At 39.1% G+C, this 18,288-nt stretch overlaps 1 protein-coding gene across 2 annotated transcripts in view; it reads right to left on the bottom strand.

Moving 5' to 3' along the window:
• txndc11 (thioredoxin domain containing 11) overlaps positions 1-18,288 on the bottom strand; it is a 79,434-nt gene that overhangs the window by 48,660 nt on the left and 12,486 nt on the right. For both annotated transcript variants that reach the window (XM_059979149.1, XM_059979148.1), the window contains exons 2-4: positions 12,719-12,935; positions 10,111-10,208; positions 9,034-9,163 (exon numbers count right to left, since the gene is read on the bottom strand). In XM_059979149.1, the coding sequence (XP_059835132.1) occupies positions 9,034-9,163; positions 10,111-10,208; positions 12,719-12,935 (445 nt within the window). The remainder of the gene's footprint in view (positions 1-9,033; positions 9,164-10,110; positions 10,209-12,718; positions 12,936-18,288) is intronic.

Below are 18,288 nucleotides of genomic sequence, written 5' to 3'. Positions count from 1 at the left end.
CTCAACTGAAGCAAAGTGTTAAAATTCTATTCAAAACCTATTCATGAAGTTCTGCATATTAGAAACATAGAAAACCTACAGCACAATAAAGGCCCTTCAGCCCACAAAACTGTGCCAAACATGTCCTTACCTTAGAAATTACCTAGGGTTACCCATAGCAGTCTATTTTTCTGAGCTCCTCGTACCTGTCCAGGAGTCTCTTAAAAGACCCTATCGTATTCGGCTCCACCACCACCGACAGCCCATTCCACGCACTCACCACTTTCTGCATGTAAAAAAAATCCTACCCGACATCTCCTCCGTACCTACGCCCAAGCACCTTAAAACTGTGCCCTCTCATGTTAGCCATTTCAGCCCTGGGGCAAAAGCCTTTGACTACACGATCAATGCCTCTCATCATCTCATACAGCTCTATCAGGTCACCTCTCATCCTCCGTCGCTCCAAGGAGAAAAGGCCAAATTTATTCAACCTATTCTCATAAGGTCTGTTCCCCAATCCAGGCAAAATCCTTGGAAATCTCTTCTACACCCTTTCTATGGTTTCCACATCCTTCCTGTAGTGAGGTGACCAGAACTTTGCACAGTACTCCAAGTGGGGTCTGACCAAGGTCCTATATAGCTGCAACATTACCTCTTGGCTCCTAAACTCAACCCACAATTGATGAAGGCCAATACACTGTATGCTTTCTTAACCAGAGTCAACCTGTGCAGCAGCTCTGAGTGTCCTGTGGAATCAGACTCCAAGATCCCTTTGATCCTCTGCACCGCTAAGAATCTTATCATTAATACTATATTCTGGCATCATATTTGACCTACCAAAATGAAGCACCTCACACTTATCTGTGTTGAACTCCATCTGTCACTTCTCAGCCCAGTTTTGCATCCTACTGATGTCCCACTGCAACTTCTGACAGCCCTCCACACTATCCACAACACCCCCAAACTTTGTGTCATCAGCAAATTTACCAACCCATCCCTCCACTTCCTCATCCAGATCACTTATAAAAAAAATCACTAAGAGTAGGGGTCCCAGAACAGATCCCTGAGGCACACCACTGGTCACCGACCTCCATGCAGAACATGACCCGTCTACAACCACTCTTTGCCTTCTGTGGGCAAGCCAGTTCTGAATCCACAAACAATGTCCCCTTGGATTCCATGCCTCCTCACTTTCTCAGCAAGTTATTGATCCCCCGATTATACTAAAGTTCAAAGTAAAATTTATTATCAGAGTACATACATGTCACCACATACAACCCTGAGGTTTCTTTTCTGTGGGCCTACTTAGCAAATCTATAGAACGGTAACTGTAAACAGAACCGGTAAACTAAACAAACAGTTCAAATGTAGATAATAAATAAATAGCAATAAATAACAAGCATGAAGTATCAAGATTAAAAAAAAGTCCTTAAATTGATATATTCAAGAGCCTGATGGCTGAGGGGTAGTAACTGTTCTTGAAGCTGGTAGTGTGAGAAGGCACCTGTACCTTCTAACCGGTGGCTGCAGCTAGAGAAAAGCATGGCCTTGGTGGTGAGCATCTTTGTGATGGATGCTGCTTTTCTACAGCAACATTTCACATTGATGTGCTCAAAGGTTCGGAAGGTTTTACCCATGATGTACTAGGCCAAATCCACTACTTTTCTTTAAAAAACAGTATTTTCTGCTCAAAGGCATTGGTGTTCCCGTATCAAGCTGTAATGCAGCCAGACAGCACACTTTCCACCACACATCTACAGACGTTTGCCAAGATTTTTGATAACATACTGCATCGCCACAGACTCCTGAGGAAGTAGAGGCACTGTTGAACTTTCTTTGCAATTACATTTATATGACAGGTCCAGGACAGGTCCTCTGAGATAGTGACAACCAGGAATTTAAAGTTACTGACCCTCTCCACCTCTGATCCTCCAATGATTACTGACTCATGGTCCTCTGGCTTCCCTCTCCTGAAGTCTATAATCAGTTTCTTGGTCTTATTGACATTGAGCAAGAGGTTGTCATTATTAAACCACTGAGCCAAATTTTTCAATTTCCCTCTTGTATGCTGATTCATCACCACCTTTGATACGGCCCACAACAGTGGTGTCATTAAATATGGTGTTGGAGCTGTACTTAGTCACATAGTCATTGGTGTAAAGTGAGTAGAGCAGGGGGCTAAGCACACATCCCTGTGGTGCTGCTGTGCTGATGGGAGATTGTAGAGGAGATGTTTTTACCAATTTGAACCAACTGGGGTCTACAAGTGAGAAAATCCAGGAACCAACTGTACAAGGGGATATTGCGGCCCAGGTCTTTAGTTTACGGATCAGTTTTGAGAAGATTATGGTGTCAAATGCCAAGCTGTGTCGATAAAGAACATCGTGATGTATGCAACTTCGTGCCCAGATGCTCCACAGTTGTGTGAAGAGCCAACAAGGTAGCAGCAGGTTTACAGAAGATGCTTCGGTAGGCAAATTGGAGGGGATCCAAGTCACCACTCAGACAGAAGTTGATATGCTTCAACACTCATTATTCAGGAGCAGAAGAAATCACCAACATCAACTTGAAATTTCCTTACTCAATATTAAGACTATAGTGACAGTGCAACTGGAATATTGTGTGCAGTGATATGTTCAAGCTAGAGGGGTACAGAAAAGATTCACAAGGATGTTACTGGCACGACTTAAGTTATAAAAGTAGACTGAATAGGTTGCCACCATCTGGCAGCCAAAGGGTTACCTTACAGATATTTATAAAATCATGAGGGGAAAAAATAAGGTGGGTGGTCACAGTCTTTTTCCCCTAGGGTAGAGGAGTATAAAACCCCAAGGGCATAGGTATAAGGTGAGAGGGGAACAATTTAAAGGGACCAGAGGGGCAAGTTCCTCTAACACCCACCCCCCACCCCTATACACAGAGTAGGTGTGTGGAATGCGCTTTGAGGAAGTGGTAGAGGTCGATAAAATTATGATGTTTAAACGACATTTAGATACTGCAAGCACATGGACAGTAAAGGTTTAGAGGGATATGTGCCAAATTCCAGAAACAGGGCTAGTTCAGGAAGGCACCTTGGCTATCATAGACAAATTGGGCTGAAGAGGTGTTTTCATGTTGTGTAACTCTAATGAGTATGTGCCAACTCCAAAAGATGATATAATTTACTTTAGTAACAGAGCAACAATTGAACTATAGTTAAATTGAACACTATTTAACTACCAAATCTGCTACTTCAATCAGCCACTTCACTGTTATTTGGCAAAAGGCAAATCTACGAGTCCTGTCCAAAATCTTCAACTTCCCGAAAGGAAACCACTGTTTCCTAACAGGAGAAGTTCAATTGCTTTGGGCATTCCAATTGCTTTATTCTGACACATCTCACTTTCTATGGCTTGTGGAATCCCTACTTCTTCCTCGTCATTGCCTTTACCAGCTCTACTGGCAACATCTCGCTGACAGCCAACAGTGATGCACCTCAAAAACGTGTGCTTAACTCACTGCTCTACTCTATACCCACGATCGTATGGCTAGGCACAGCTCAAATAGCATCTAGAAGTATGCTGACGACACAACTAACGTTGGCAGAGCTTCAGATGGCAATGACAAGAGCGAGATAGATCAGCTGGTTCAGTGAAATCGCAGCAACAACCCACTCAACATCAGTCAGATCAAGTAACTGACTGTGGACTTCAGAAAGGGGACGGCGAGGGAACACACACCAGTCCTCAATGAAGGATCAGAAATGGAAAGGGTGAGCAGTTACAAGTTCCTAGGTGTCAACATCTCTGAGGATCCATCCCGAGCCCAACGTATTGATGCAATTACAAAGAAGCTAACAGCAGCTATATTTCATTAGGAGTTTAAGGAGAATTGGTATGACCCAAAGCCACTTGCAAATTTCTACAAATGTACTGTGGAGAGTATTCTAACTGGTTGTATCACTGCCTGGTATGAAGGGGTCACTGCACAGGATCAGAAAAACTACAGAAAGTTATAAACTTGACCTCTCCAGGACACCTTTAAAAGTTGATGTCTCAAAAAGGAGTATGCATCAGTAAAGACCTCCATCACTCAGGATGTGTCCCCTTCTCACTGCTACCATCAAGGGGGTGATACAAGACCCCAAAGTCACACACTCAACATTTCAGAAACCACTTTCTCTCCGCCATCAGATTTCTGAATCTACAATGAAGACATGAACTCCTCAGTATTTTCCCCCCTCTTTTTGCACTACTTTTTTTTTTTAAAAAGGACAATGTAATTTATAGTTTTTATTATCTATTGCAATGCATTACAGCCACAAAACAACAAACTTGACGACATATGCCATTGATATTAAATGTGATACAAATGCCAACTAGTCCACATGAGCGCAATACTGATTGCTATACTACATACAAGTTACTGGATGCTATACCTTCATACAAAATAAACCTGGCTGGGTTTCTCTCTCTGGGTAGTTATTTCACTCAAGCCAGCTGAGAATGTAAGCTTGCAAACACAATTCACAAAGAAGATTAATCAAAGAACAAAACAATGACACAAGGTAAGCCCCCAAAAGCACCAGTCATTTCTGGCTTGTGAAGGACTACAAGCATTCCGATATGTATATATTACAACATATTTCATATTGGAGAAATGAGAGAAAACACTTCAGGCTGGTTTAGAAATGTAAAGTCTCAACTAATTCAAAAGCAGGGGTTCCCAACCGTGGGTCCACGGACCTCTCAGATAATGGTCAGGGTCCATGGCACTAAAAAAGGTTGGGAACCCCTGTTCTAAAGGGTACACAGGCTGGGTCTTTGTTCTTCTGAAAAGGGTTTTGCTGTGATGGATTAGATACCAGAAGAATGCTCGTACCTATGGGAGTAAAAAACAGAAGCTTGCGATACAAGATAGTTGCCAAGAGATCAAACAATATACTAGAGATTACATGGAACTCCTTCCCAGACGTAAGCAACTTACACAAGCGTATTGAAGAGGAGCGTACATAATAGAATGAGAAAAGGAATGGGTGCTTATTCTTTAAGACCCAAACAAGAAGAGTGCAGCACAAATCCTGGCATGGTCTTGCTGAGCCAGACAACTAGCTTCTGTACTGCACCTTACACACAAGTCTTTTCTTGGGCTTACTTCCTACATTTATGTTAAAATAGCTACTGTTAAATTCATATTTAACACAAATTTCAATGAAACCTTTGCCCCTCTGGTTAAATTATTAAAGTATTGTTTCTGCCTTGCTCAGTGTTGTATTCATCACTTCATGTTTCTTTCACTGTCCAGTCCTACAAATTAAAGATACAGAATTTGGTTCATCTATTCAGACCAAATACAAAGCAGATTAATTAACATTCAACACTGAAGTAGCAAGTGAAAAACACTCAGTCACTAGCTAAGCTTTTGTCACAAACACCGAAATCTTAATAAGTACCTTAGCAGCACTTAATTGTATTTAATTAGTAGCACCAGCTAAAAAATTAATATTCAATAACCTCTAATGTACAACTGTAACAGTTTCCTTGAAAGACACATTAACTAGAAGGACATAAAGACAAGTGATTCAGCAGATGCTGGAAATCCAGAGCAACTCACACAAAATGCTGTAGGAACTCAGCAGGTCAAGTCCTGATGAAGGGTCTCAGCCCAAAACTTCAATTTGTTTCCAAAGATGTTGCCTGACTTGCAAACTTCAAACTGTTCATTTCCATAGATGCTTGCTGAGTTCTTCCAACATTTCATATGTTTAACCAGAGAAATCTTTCTAGATCAAGAACAAACCCAATCCTAATATAGATACCCTGTCAGTTAATATCCAGCATCACAAACATTCACCAGAATGTGTAGAGTGCTAAATCACATATTAGTGCTGGTGAAAGCCCTTGAATAATAGACAATGGTGAGGAGTTTGTCTGTAAAAGGAATGGTTAAAACTTCTTTTATGCCTTTATTTTAAATCAGACTGTTTTCTGATGAGCATAATCTTAAATCAGTTTTCTATAACCAAGTTCAATGCTGTTAATTACAGATTCTATGGTAAAAAGGGAAAAAAATTGGGTTAACATAATTAAAGGAGCATCATTAAGGCAACTAAATACATGTTCAAAGGGCCTACGATTATCTGTTTGGAACATTGGCCAAAGTTACCAAGAGGTGAAACTCAGGGTTTTTATTTTTTTAAATTTAAATCAAATTTATCTAAAACTACAACCAGGTCTTCAGTAACTATGCGCCTACAGAATACAAGAGGAAAACTGCCCAAATTCTGGAATTTAATTTCAAGTTTTCATGGAGTGGAGGGGGTGGGGGAGGGAGGTCATTATCCCAGCTATTAAATCTAGCATGTCATGCAGAAAATGCAGAACAATTACTCTATTTTAGCTTGCAATGCACAAGTCATTAATAGACATCATCCATATTGCATTCAGATCAATTAGTAATCAATCAATTCATTCAGAATATGAACTGCTCTACTGGAACATTACAAGCTTATGAACAAACAAAATCAGGAAAATCACTATTTTATAAGTCTAGTTTTATCCTGGTAATAGATTAATGTTTTGATGCTTGTTTGAGCTCCCTCTTGTGGTCTGTAGGAAAATAGTTTCAATTGAAGTACCAGTTGAAGCTGTCCCAGATGCATGCATGAAGGTGCAAAACTGGAACAGCTAAGTAAGTTTTACAATTTTACAAGAGCATAATAAACATCTATTCAGCAATATGTCAGAGGCAAAGGGAAATTCACCATGAGAAATTACTTTTAACAGAAGGCAAACAGATATCCAACTTTATGTATTAGGCTTAATTTCCACAAGAAGTACAATATAAGAATCCAGACACTCAATCTTCCAAGGTTCAAACCTTGCACTAATGTGATACGAATCCATACTTGGGTGGCATGGTGGAGATACATCTCTACCAAAGGAGTGGTAAGGTGCTCCTTTCCTGTTAGCCCACAGGTCACCTTGGGCAAGGTGTGGCACCTGCTTAGCCCCCCAATCAATGTCACAAGAAGCCATGTGAGCAGGTGGCGGATGGTCATATGAGCAGTTGGTATACATCACAAGTCCTGGTTACGCGATCACTGATGCCAGCCAGGCAATCTCTGAAGAGCATTGATAATGGCTGGGGCCAGCTGTCTTGTAAAGACACTGCCCAGAAGGCAGCAATGGCAAACCACTTCTGTAGTGTTCTTTGCCAAGAACAACCATGGTTATGAAGCCATGATTACCCATTTCACATGACAGGGCACATATCGAACAAATTAACTTGCAAGAACTGGAGGGGAAACTATTTCAAATTGCTGAGTGCAATGGCAAGTAATTTCAGAAATACTGATGCTTAATATATGCAAAATTGTACTCTAATTAAAATGTACAGATTCTATAAAGTTTCCACATAGTAATGTAGTAAATGTAATCCTGTTATTTAACAAAGGGGGAAAGAGAGCAAGGAGGAACTCTCTACAGACTAGTTTAGCCCATTATCAGTAGTAGGGAAAATGCCAGAACCTACCCTTGGGAAAAAACAAATTCGGCAAGTGAACATGGATTTACAAAAGGGAAATCAAACCTGTTAGAATAATTTGAAGTTGAGTAGACAAAGATGCATGTGAACTTCTAGAAGGGATTTTAAAAATCGCTGCAACATAAGTTTACAAAACTAGGGAGCATGCTATTGCAAATAAAGGTACTTCAGTGGACTGAGGATTGGTTAACAGGTGGAAAACAATAGGAATAAATTAGCCATATTGCAGTTTACAAAGTTGTGGATACTAGACTGCTGAAATGATTAGTGCAGGAGATCTATTCATATTAATGACTTGCTAGTGACACAGAACTAGGCAGCTGTGTGGGCAGCTAGAGGATATAGGAAGGTATGAAAAGCTTGTCAAATGGCCAAATAAATAGCAAGGTCATAGAGGATGCAAAATAAATTTGGAAAAATGTCAGGTCATCCACCTTGGTAGAGAAGTGGAAAAGCAAATTTCAAATGGTGAGAAATTGTAACATGTTGGTGTTCAGAGACCTGTATTTCCACAAATCATAGAACAAGTGATTACAAAAGGGTAATGGCATGTTGATCTTTACTGCAAGTGGAACTGAGTGCAAGAATTATGACATCTTACTGCAACTATACAAGGTCATAGTGAAACTACACATGGAATACAATGCATAGATCGTGTTCCCTATTTATGGGAAGATAAACTTATGGTAGAATGTAAAGATTTCTGCTTTGAGAGATTAAACTGCTCCTAGAGTTTAAGAGGTGATCTTAAAGAAACATACAAAATTCTAACAATACATGCTAGGATGCTGCTTCTGCTGATTGACATGTCTGGAACAGGATGTCACAGACTCATAAGACCCTATGTCTAAATGATCTTATTAAGGCCAAAGATTATGGAGAGAAGGCAAGAGAATGGGTTTGAGAGAGATAATAAATCAGCCATGATGGAAGGGTGGAGCAGACTCAATGGACCGGATGACCTAGTCCTGCTCATATATCTTATTATCTTACAGTTGACATTTTGGACTAAGGTGAGAAGGCAGTTCCTCACCCAATGTGAGCTGATTGTGATGTAAAAGTTAGCAGCCAGCTGGGTTTTTCTACATAAAAGTGTCTCTGTCCTAAATCACAAATGAAAGGCAATGTACAAAGTCATTCCATAAAAACAAACACCAAATTTCAAACACAAAATTATAAGACCATTTTAAAGTTAAAACATCCCCAATGGAAAGACTCATTTATTATTTTAATAAGATTTCATATTATTGTTGCCAGATAAAACAGCATCAGTAAAATAAAATTACATTTCTCCTAACATTACGGCATTGGTAGACATTCAAAGCTCTTTTGATCACTAATAAAACCCTAAACATGCATTTGACTTAACATTAGTAACTGTAGATCTGTAGTGGCATCCTAGTTCAAGAAATCTACAGAATCAAGAAAAACGTTTTTAGTATGCATCAATCACTATTAATGATACATTAGCAAGTAGCATACAGAATGGAGATTGCTCACTCCACCTTGCATACAAATAAAAGTGCCTACCTCATAGTGGGAAAGGAAGTCCAGCAAACCTGAATGAGTTGGGATATACTGAAGTGGGCTCATAACTCTTTGAATGAAGTTATGAATATAAGCAGCTGTAAGAGGTCCCCTGTACTCAATAGGGCCAAACCTAAAAGGGAAAAAAAAGTGAGTTTCCCTTAACTGTGATATGAAATCTTTGTTTTCAATAATATGCTGTCAACTTATCTTAAAAATTGTAGCACCATCCCCAGAATAATTTTTTTTCAATTACTTAAAGGATGAGGGTATCATTATCAAGAGCCTATCTCTAATTTCCCTTGAGATGGTGGAGTACCTGCTCTCATTCTACTGATCATCCTGGAATTACATCATTTGACCTGTACATTTCCTTATACAAAGTCATCAGTTCCTTTGAGTTGGGAGTTTATAGGGTTCTAGCACTAACTTTCCCAACAGGAAGCTGGCTTAAAAAAAGTGACCAAAGTGCATGCAGGTACTCTGAATTCTGTAATACTGTAGTAAGGCCTTCATACTCAATCCCAAACGGAAACAAACAAAAATAAAAATGGAGTCCAATATACTACTTTCTACTGCCAATAAAAATAATAACACTATATATTTTGAAAGGACAACAGGCTTAACATTAGTACCTACTCATGTTATTTATGAAGTGTAAATTTTATAAAAATACTATTATAAATAGACTAAGTCTTATAACTGCAATCTAATAGTTTAACTTCTGATGTTAAATGGGGAATTATCCAGCAGCTATTTTGCCTTCCATCATGTGGAAGTATAAATAGCTTCTGAAAATTGCTGAGCCATGGCTCATGAGGTTAACAAAGTTGCCCAATACACCAGAAAATACCAACAGTTTGATACAAGAATGCTTGCACTTCTCAACTTATATACTTTCAAATTCACTGTATAATCTATCCACTAAATCATTCTTTAATACACTAACACTGGCAAGGGAATAAAGATGCATTGCTCAACCCCAATTGACCTGATAGACAATACAGTGACGGGTCTACTACAGTCACGCATCAGCCAGAGCAAGTTAGGACTGCGACTGATCAGGAAATTGCTTCTTACCTCCTCTGATATAAATGAATCACTGGATAATAGAAGAGGTTCATTTGCTTCCTGCATTTCCCCTGATGCCACCAGCAGTTTACAGCCAGGAACAGCACCTAGAACACAGAACAACATCAGTCCTATTCCAAGCTCAATATCCTCCACATCAACAGGTAGAGGGCCATTGCCACTCTCTACATCAGCTTTAGTCCAAATGCACAACTTCATGTTCCAACCAGTCACTTAGTGGCTAAAAAAAGAGGAAAGTATGGTGCAGACCTGATCAGAATAAGCTTTATTATCACTGACATTTGTCATGAAATCCGGTGTTCCGAAGTTCTATTGCCAATGAAATACTTCTGTAATACCATCACAGAGGCAAAAGATTCATTTGCCAAATTCTGCACACAAACTCTTACACAAGGGCATCTAATACAGATGATCAGATTGTTGGATTTGGAATGATGGTTGATAAATACTCCCCAGGATACAGTAGATTACTGCTCTGTCTTTCAACCTGACAATGCAACGGGATTTTTTTGCATCATCCTGAAAAATACAGAGCTGATATCCCTGTCCTCCAACATCAACAGCGATGTTTGGTGTTCAACTCTCAAGGATGAAACCTGAATTTAGAAGACCTCTGAGATGATTACAATAAAAACAGGGAGTTAGCTAATACCATAAAAGTAGCATTTAAGGCATACCCAAACTTCCTGAGATGATTGCAAGTAACAAGGAGAGATCGCGATGGGTGGGAGAGAGGGGGAAAGGGAATTGGCAGTGAAACAATTTTTTTTTAAAATCTGTCAGAAGAGCAATTGATAAAGTATTGCCAAAACAGATTTCCTTCAGCATTTCCCTGGAGCACTGAACTGAAACTTGAGACTACCATGCTTGGCACATTGTTTAAAATTACATATTTTAATTACATAATTAAAACCTTATCGAGAGAACCAATTCACTGGATATCAGTACATATAGTTATGTAGGCAAGCATGATGAATGTGGAGCAGGAGGGTTAGCAGCAATTAGCATAGTTGTATTATTAATATTTATTATTTACTTCAATTTAATTTCTGACATTTGAAAAATATTAGGAGGAATATTTGGCATCCCAAGAATAAGTTTATTGTCATTCTTTAGAATACAGAAAATGAATGATCAGAATTAAAGCACAATTTTCAGGGCCTGTGTAAGCATGCAAGTTCAGCGGCCTTCCTGCTCAATATTAAAACAGTTTCAAAATCTGAGAAGTAAGCCAATGTTTTCTGCAAGATGTAACCAGCAGACTGCAAGACATTCAGACAAGGGGGGAAATGAAGATCACAGCAACCAAGTAGCTGCAAAAGATCTTTACAGGATGTGAATGCGTAACATATACGATATTTAAATTTCAGGTAGCATTAAAATGAGCAAGAAAATGATCCATTAAGACAATTCTTCAATGTGTTTTACTAGATTTGACATCTCAGTAGAGCAGAGCAAAAACCATTTTTATATGCAATTAAACTTTGCATCAAACAAATCACACACTACCTACTAGAAACATGAACAAGCATATTTATAGTTTAGCCATCAATATTGCTCAATACTTAGTGCACAGAAGAATTCAAGCAGCTCTGAACAGATGTTGGGGATCCCTAGTGTTACTTTTAATTTATTATTTTGATTACTATTATTTTTGAATACCTCCGGCCGAAATTTCTAAACCCTGTACCAACAGGGTGACATTTGAAACTGATAAGTACATAAACAGTATTTCCACAGTCTGCCTGCTAAACATTTAAGGGTTTGATGTAAAGAAGGATTTTTAATAATCCAATCAATTAGCAAAATATAGTTAAAAATTCTACACAGCAGTAAAACAAGGATGTTATGAAGCAGACAGAACAATTCAATTCAACCGAACTTTGCTGGTGTTTATGCCACATGATTAAATTATATTGGCATAATCTCCTATTCCCCTATCACTGCTGGGGTTGACGCATTATGCGTCAACCACAGCATAAATATTTCAAAGTGCTTCACAGGAAACTACCACAGTCACAGAGATATGATACACACAAACAGTTGACTGAAAGCTTAGCCAGTTTGGTTTTAAAGATTGTCTTAAGAGGAGAGACAAAGAATTTATGGCAAGACAAGGCAGCCAAAAATGAAGTGATTTAATAGACTTATAACTCACAGGTATCAGAGCTGAGAGAGAATGCCTAAACAAAATGTGGAACAATACATCCACACAGAATTTGCTAACTGATGTTAATCTTAAAATAGAAATTTATTAGAAACAGTGACCATGAAACTTTTTGTAAAAACTCAACACTAACCAACGTCCTTTGGAACAAAGTAATCTACTTTCAATTCTATCGTTAATGGTTTTCCTATATCTGCAACAAATCGATCGATCTTTACCTTCCTGCAAAAATGACCCTGCAAACGAAGGACCAAACTATTAACAATAACCACTTACAGTGCAGTGATGACAGTCACCACCTCAAGGGATTTTGGGAATGGGTGTTAAATGCTGATTTTGCCCATGATGCTTGTACCCTATGGGGAATTGATCGCTTTGTTGGTACAAAGAAAATGCTGCAATGATAAAGCTAAGAAGAGCAGGACTCACCTGTTCCTGAAGCTTTCCTGTAACCTGATCAATTTCTTCCCTGACAGAAATCGACTCTCCACACCAAGGGGCATAAAAGAGGATAACACAAACTTCAGATAAGCGACAGTGTCTCTCCACTTGGTCTAGCTGTCCCATGTAAAGGTCAATCACGGAGGAGTTGGGGGAGAGAAACCGGACAGGTGGTGGAGCTATTTTGACCACATCCTTTGCCCGACTGCCAAAACAAAAAGTACAATTACTTATCTTAATAAAAATCACGAATTATAAGGACTACAGAGCTATATAAACTAATGAAACAGTACTAGAAATCAAACAGTGCTAACATTTTAAAAACAAAATTACTTAATTTTGAAAAATTCTCTTTCCAATTAACACAAGTCTTCATGTGGTATCACTGGCCGGGTGAGGGGGGGGGGGGGGGGTAGGAGAGAGGAGATTCATCAAAATGTTGGCTGGGATGGAGAGTTTCAGTTATGAGGACAAATTGGTGAGGTCAAATCTGTTTTTCCTGGAGTGGAGCGGATTAAGAATGGCCAAGATTGAAATAAATAAAATTATGATGGGCATGATAGAGTAGACAGCAGGATATTTTCCCCAGATCAGAGGTAGAAAAAACTAGAGGACACAGATTTAGAGTAAGAGGCAAGATATTAGAGGGAATTAGTAGGGATCTTTTTCACCCAGAGAGCAGCAAGTATGTGGAATACAATGTCTGAGAGAGTGGTGCAAGCAGTGTCAATAATAGCATTTAATGATGTCCAGATGTATGTGAATTACCTCGATTGTGAGACAAGTGGTGAAAGATGACATTAATACTGATGATGCCCACTGATCGACATGAACACGGTCTGTTTCTTTGCTGTATGACCATTCTGAGGTCGGTCATTAAGTCCTCAGTGCACTGTGGTACTTCAACAACAGAATCATATGGCTGAAGGGAACATGAATTCGGGTACCTTGACTTTCACCTACAGACCAGTACCTAACTAGTTCAAGCAGCTAAAAGCTGAATTGTTTTCTAGAGCAACACACATAAAATACAGCTCTTTTCCAAATGTAAAAGCCCAATCAATAACCAGGAACAATATCCCCACTTGCGATAAACAAACACTGTTTTCAGCATGCCATTTCAGCATGGACAAAGAGAATTATTTTAAAAACTGAAGGAGAAATGGCCTTCGAAGTATGACTTCTGTTTCTCTTGCCAGACCTACTGTGTACTTCCAGCATCCACTGCTCTTTTCAAGGACCAGGAACACGATAAATATACCGACCACACAGCAGAGGTGACCTCAGAGAAAGTGGCCTGCAGGATCTTGCAATATGGAATTTTTGTGAGCTGACATTCTCAAACACCCATTTTCTACACCCAGGGCAAACTCAACACGAATAAACACAAGTCTAGGTGATTTCGGTGTCCTTTGAAGAAACAGCAATGATTGACACAAGAACAAGAAATATTAGACATACGCAGCATGAAGTTAACATTTTAGCTCTAATGAGTTTTCATTAGAACTAAAAGAGCGACAAAGAGGATGTCTTTTGGGTTGTGGAGGAGTGGGCTGAATAAAAGGGAATATCTGTGATAGGGTGGTGACCAAAAACTCAGAAGTTATGAGGAATATTGAATACTTTGCTTCCACTTATGATCACAGGTATTTCAAACTGTGCTGGGTGGAGTAAGTTGGAACCAGAGATATTTACTGAAGGAGGAAAGTGATTGATTGACTACTAACTGAATGACAGTGTGCTGACTGGATTATCAGCTCAATTAGTCTCCTTGGAGAAAATGATACAAAAACTGGAAAAGCCTCTCATCTTTGGCACACTTTGCACCTGGAACAACATACTGCAAGCTCAGAATACACCATCTCACCATTGGACATGCCTTCTTCATACCTGTTCTAGGAAATACCTGGAAACCTGCACAGGGGAGGGGGTAGAACTGGAATAGCTTCCATATTCACAATCTCAGCAAATTCAGCAGGTCATTGTTATTGTTTGCAAGCTGGGACAAATCGATTTTATCCCAATGACAGACAACTTCAATTGTGTTGTGGTGCCATCCAGTGGCAACAATAGGATTTGCAGAATCTAAGTGACAATATTGAAGACAACACAGCTGAGCATACAAACATCAGGAAACCAGCTCTAAAATATAACAAGATACCTAGTTTAATTTCAAGTGATGAAACTTAGAAAAAGACCATGAATATTCTATTAGCACAATATGTGAGGTGAATACAAGCTGCACACCATATTAACCAAATAATAATACACACCTATAGTCTTGTTTCTTTGAGCCAGTTCAGACAAAAATACATCAGCAAGTAGGACAAGCAAATACAACAAATGTGTCCAAATTACTGGAAAGAAGCTAAGGCTTTCCATAGAAGCAGAAGATATCCTATCACGAGGATTATGTTATCATATAGGGCTAACCAACCAAAGAATCAATCAACAGATGTTGGAAACCTCAAGTAAAAACAGAAAATGTGGGAACATTTGGTTAGGCAGCATCTGTGAAGAGAGAAAGAGCTAAAGTTTCAGGTCTAAGACACCTTGTAAGAACAGCTGCCTGAGCTGCTGGGTATTCTATTTTTATATCACATAGGGCGGAAAAGTTTTAAACAACTTTCAAAAATAAATCTAAATGCAATTAGTGTGAAAATTTGCATATCTCAATAGTTGGAACAATTAGGGAGTTTGATGCAAAAAGCAAAATTTCAGCAGTTCAGACAGCTTCAGTAGAAAGAATCAGATTTAGCTTTATGGGACCGCTTTGAAAAGTAGTTTGTGGAAAATTTATATCAGAAATTAATGTCTTGGAGATGAAACTGAAATTTGATTGCGGACACCTTTATCAAAGAATACCATTAATGCCACATAAGCTAAAACTGAACAGAACCTCTATGCCAGCATGCCAGGAGGAACCTAGGGCATCTTTGCTGAAGTTTTCAAACAAGCCGTGAGCCAAAGGGGAGAATCCTTTATATAAGCAATGTGGCCAAGGTATGGGTAAAAGTGGCTTTAATATGCCTAGGTCTATCCTTGACGGGAATAAACATCATAGATACATTTAACAAATCTTCAATATTCATGGTCTGACTTATTCTATTAAGCCATCCTTGTTGAGCATCAAACCTTTATAAAAGTGTACAATTGAGAGCAGGCAAGCTTGGTATAAAGAAGAAACATGGTGTAAAGACCAGTTTGCACCAATCAGATTGCTACAGGTGCATTTAGTTTAAATTAAGAGGGTTTATATAAAAAAAGTCATCTCCAAACTCCTAAACTGGGGATTCAAAACCTCCCTTGCAACTGGATTGTTGACTTCCTGATCAACAGTCCACAAGGGTGAGTAGGCAACACCTCCACAATTATTCTCGACACTGGCACCCCAAATTCTGCGTGCTCAGCTTTCTATGCTGCTCCCCATACACTCACAACTGCATGGGCAGATCGGCTTTAAATCTATTTACAAGTTTCCAGGTGATACCATAGTGGACTGTATCGCAAATAACAATGTATCAGAGTACAGGAAGGCGATACAGAGTTTAATGACATAGCAACAACATAGTATCTAACAATAACCTTTTCCTCAACGTCAGCAAGAGATGTTGTAATGAATTAACCTCCATTGACATTATGCAAAACAAGTTTTTTCAAACTTGTAGATTTCAAACTTATTTAAACATTAAAACATTAGAAGTGCTATAACAGTTAAGAAATTAATTCATTTGGCCAGTTTTTGTTGCAGAAATCATGAAACCAAAAACTGAAGATACCAGACACTCTGCAGGTTTTATTTCTCTCTTCTCAGATGCTGTCTGACTAGCTGAATGTTCTTGCAGTTCTTTTTGTTTCAGATTTCTCACATGTGCAGTTTTTTGCTTTGTACAGATTTCTACACTTCCGAAGTCTCACAGGGGCCATATTATTCCTTTGGCGACTTGACTACTGCAGTCCAATTATGGAACATGAATGGGAACAAATTCTAGAGTATCTGCACTGAATAAAATGAGGGTTTCAACTAAATAAAAGCCTTTCAAGACAGCATTGCTGGCTCATACTAAATACACCTGATAGATTCAGTTTCCTCAGGAATAAATTTGCTTTAGAGAAGATTGTTGGAATGGTCTCTGGATAGATTGACAGACTCACAATCCAGAGACCAAGGACAAAAATCCAGAGACAAAACAGTGGAATTTACATTCAGTTAATTAAATCATTTGGAATGGAATGAGAACATTTCAGTAAGGGTAACTGCAGAACTACCAGTTTGTTGAGAAAGACAAATTTTTACTACACTAGTCAAATTTGCAAACTTCCAACTAGAGATGTCCCATCTGTGGAAAAATCAAGGAATAAATGAACAGTCCTACTCAAGGAGCTTCTTACTCCCAGAGTCAAATCCATTCACAATCCATGGTATGCTCCATCTCAGTGTATGGTGGCCATCAACTACAGACTGCCCCTGTACAAACAGGTTCCTTTTTTAAATACACAAAATAAAACTTACTCAAAAAGAAAATCAGTCAAAATGGTAACCGTACCTTCATATTATTGTAATAAATGACATCAAAAGCATTAAACTGAAAGGAGCAAACAATTTCTAAAAGCGGAGAGAGAAAATTAGTTCTGCTGTTGTAGGAATGAACACACGTCCAAAAGACTTCTGAATTTACAATTATCAGAGCTTGCTCATATGTTGGGATGCCCAAAGGTCAACCTGGCGATGACCTGTAAACTCCCAAGTAGTGCCAAAGACAAGAATTGCCGCAACTAGATTCAGCCAGGAATGTCAAAGGGATGACCTTACTACAACATCAAGGTAGCATTTGACAGTGTGGCATCAAGGGAAATTGCTTCAATAGTTAAGAGCTGTGCCCTGAACTATATAAAGAAAAAGGTTTAAGTTGTTGGTCACATTTCTCAACAAGAGCTCTTTAAATGCCTCAACGGCCTCCTTTTCATCTCAAGTGGGTACGTTAAACATAATAATCAATTATGTAATAACAACAATCAAATGCAGAGGAGACTCAATGGCCCGTATGGTGCAATTCTGTACCCCAGCCTTATAGTGGGTGGCAGGTGGAGATACGTCTCTACCAAAGGAGGAGTAAGGCAGTCCCGTGCTCCACGAGCCTGCAGGTCACCTTTGGGTAAGGTACAGCACCTGCTTTGCCCCCATTCCCCCAGATCAGGGTCACATGGAGCCATGGGTGCACGTGGTGGTTGGTTGGATGTATGAGTAGCTGTTGCATATCACATCCTGATTATGCAACAACTGACACCAGGATGACAGACAATCTCTGAAGAGTATTGATTATGGCTGGGGTCACCCATTTTGTAATGGCACTGCACAGAAAAAGGCAATGGCAAACCACTTCTGTGGAAAAATTTGCCAAGAACAATCATGTTCATGAGACATGATCAACTACGTCATGCAAAACAACACAAAATGATGATGATGTCCAATTGTCTGAATTCTAGCTGCAACTGCTTAAAAGCAGTGCATGTCTGAAAGCAGCAAGATCCAGACATGACACTAGTAGGATGATGAC

The sequence above is a fragment of the Hypanus sabinus genome, chromosome 9, assembly GCF_030144855.1.
Source record: "Hypanus sabinus isolate sHypSab1 chromosome 9, sHypSab1.hap1, whole genome shotgun sequence".
NCBI lineage: Eukaryota > Metazoa > Chordata > Chondrichthyes > Myliobatiformes > Dasyatidae > Hypanus > Hypanus sabinus.
The sequence above is the reverse complement of the archived record's forward strand: the minus strand, read 5'-3'. Positions and strand labels throughout refer to the sequence as shown.